Genomic DNA, 2,367 nt, shown 5'->3' with positions numbered 1-2,367 from the left:
TCGATAATTGTTGATTTGCCTGGGGCAGAGGTGCCATAATGTTTGTCCAACCACTGTTTTGCCTCAACGGTGTTTTTTCCCATCAAAAAGCAGTGTTTAATGAGCACACGAAATTCCTTTTTTTCCATTGTTATGAAAATAACCAAATTAGCGTCACTAAAGCTTCAATAACTCACACAATAATGATCCGAATGACATATACATTTGACAGTACGCCTAAAAGGGTCTGTTCTTTCGAACCACTATGTACTTTTTGTGGCGCTCTCTGTGTCAGACCGGGGACTTATTGACCGATGTGTTATATATATGGAACATTTCTGAGTTTAAGCGTTTATTGAGAAATCTTTCCTTATCAAGAATTTGGACATTCTCCCAATAAAATTCATGATTAAAACAAAGTTGGTAGTCCGTCACTGATTAGTTCTTATTAATGTTGTTAGTATGGTTGCGATGCTCAGATTTTCTCGTGGATAATTTTCGACCTGTTTGACATATGACGCGTCGCAATCTTTAAAAGGGATTTTATACACATTTTTATTGGAGAATTTTAGAAGAGTGTCCTTCTGTACTTTTATGAATTTATTAAACTTATTCAAACTAAAGAAAGACAGTTTCTATTACGTTAATATTCTTAATAATCGTAAAAAACTTCTCAGATATCGGTGAAACATAAGGTCTTCCTTATTATTTCCGAACCATGATGGATGCTCTTTGTCAGCATCATCGCTATCAACATCATTTTCTTTCGTCCGTAGTTTGTGAAACAATATTTACTGCCTTGAATTAATGGTGTTAAAAATAAAATCGGATAATTATTATTTACCAAAGTATTGACTATAAACTTCATGTTCTTGTTATTTAACTCATAGACGCGTTGTTTTATTTGTTACAAATAACTTGTTACAAATAAAGAGTTACGCTTTTTCAATAACGCTATAGCAAATATTTCATATTTAGTATATATATGAAACAAGAAATAGACAAATCATATCTTTTAATATTAATTAATCCTGAAAAGTAATGACTATATATATTAAAAGTCACAATCGTTTTATGTATAATGATCACACAAATCAGTGCAATAAGAATTTAAAAAATTTATTCAAAAATTTTAAAATTTCGTTTTTTTAAATTTCATCTATAGTTTATTGTCCTGCTCATATGAGTTCCACTTTGCGATTTTAATCATATATGTACTATGCGCGTGTAGCGATTTACGTAAGACACTTGAAAATCTGTGATATAGAAAGAGATAATGAACAACCAATGCAGAAGTTGCGTGGCATTGCGCGTATTTGCTAACGTAATGATAATGATAACCTATTTGTACACGAGGTCAGTCGTCTTCTTCTCATTTTTGACAGAAATCACTTTTTGACAGATGTACACTCTACATAAGGTTACATATATGACCAGATATGAGATCAGATTATGTCCTACATATAAATATATATGAACATAATCAGATCTGCGCAGATATGAAAAGTCATATCTAAGCATATTTGATCACATATAACTTAATTTGCCGAAATATAATTTTTCTGATTTAATCTTTTTTTGCCGGGCAGAAAATGCATCCTGCATATATCAACAGAGATAACATTTGAAAAAATTAAAAAAAAAACAAAAAAATTCTTTTCTTTATATTTAATTTGGCACTGTCCATTAGGTTTTAAATTTGAAATTACATTTATCCTCTTTGCACAAGTACACGTACTCTCGTAGTTGGCATGTTGCTACTGTTATTGCCGTTGCTGCTGCTGCTGCTGCTGCTGCTGAGTTAAACTGAAAATTCCACTTGTGTCTTATCAATGATGACGAGCCAGAGACAACTTCAAGCGACAAGTGAAAAAGGCGCGCGCGCGCGTATACATGTATGCACATACACTTTTGTTTACAGTAAGTATCTTCCAAATGTTTTAGCGTATGTAAAGTAGCGCCTATAATAAAATTTTAAAGTATAAAACTTAATCTTTAAACTGTAAGCCGTAAGAAATTAACCAATCATAATCGATTGTTTTCACATTTAATTGTGATTGGTCAATTAAGGTTTAAAGCTTAAGTTTTATACCTTAAAATGTCATTGTAGACGCCACTTAAAACGCATATGTGCCATGCAGAAGCGATGGATAACGAGAATGCGATAGCACTCAGCGGCGAAATTGCTACACAAACGTCATGAGTAGTTATGAGCAGAATAAATGTTAAGTTCTGTTAGGCAGAGAGACAGAGAGAGAGATAGAGATAGAGAGCGAGAGAGGGAGAGAGAGGGAGAGAGAGAGGGAGGGAGAGAGGGAGGAAGGGAGGGAGGAAGGGATGGGGAGGGGGAAATGGGGGGAGGGGGAAGAGAGGGGGAGAGAGGGAGAG

The 2,367-nt window shown here is 34.1% G+C and overlaps 1 protein-coding gene across 4 annotated transcripts in view; it reads right to left on the bottom strand.

Moving 5' to 3' along the window:
• LOC108751582 (calcium-binding mitochondrial carrier protein Aralar1-like) overlaps positions 1 to 2,367 on the bottom strand; it is a 140,918-nt gene that overhangs the window by 55,926 nt on the left and 82,625 nt on the right. Inside the window, exons 1-2 of one of the 4 annotated variants that reach the window (XM_018491833.1) lie at positions 2,072 to 2,160; positions 1,718 to 1,940 (exon numbers count right to left, since the gene is read on the bottom strand). The exons of the other annotated variants lie outside the window; for them this stretch is intronic. Coding sequence (XP_018347335.1) covers positions 1,718 to 1,732 — 15 coding nt within the window. The 5' untranslated portion in view covers positions 1,733 to 1,940; positions 2,072 to 2,160. Of the gene's footprint in view, positions 1 to 1,717; positions 1,941 to 2,071; positions 2,161 to 2,367 lie in introns of those variants that run through there. 4 annotated transcript variants of the gene reach the window in all.

This window comes from Trachymyrmex septentrionalis, unplaced genomic scaffold (assembly GCF_001594115.1).
Source record: "Trachymyrmex septentrionalis isolate Tsep2-gDNA-1 unplaced genomic scaffold, Tsep1.0 scaffold5, whole genome shotgun sequence".
Taxonomy (NCBI): Eukaryota; Metazoa; Arthropoda; class Insecta; order Hymenoptera; family Formicidae; genus Trachymyrmex; species Trachymyrmex septentrionalis.
This window is presented reverse-complemented; position numbering and strand designations above follow the sequence as displayed.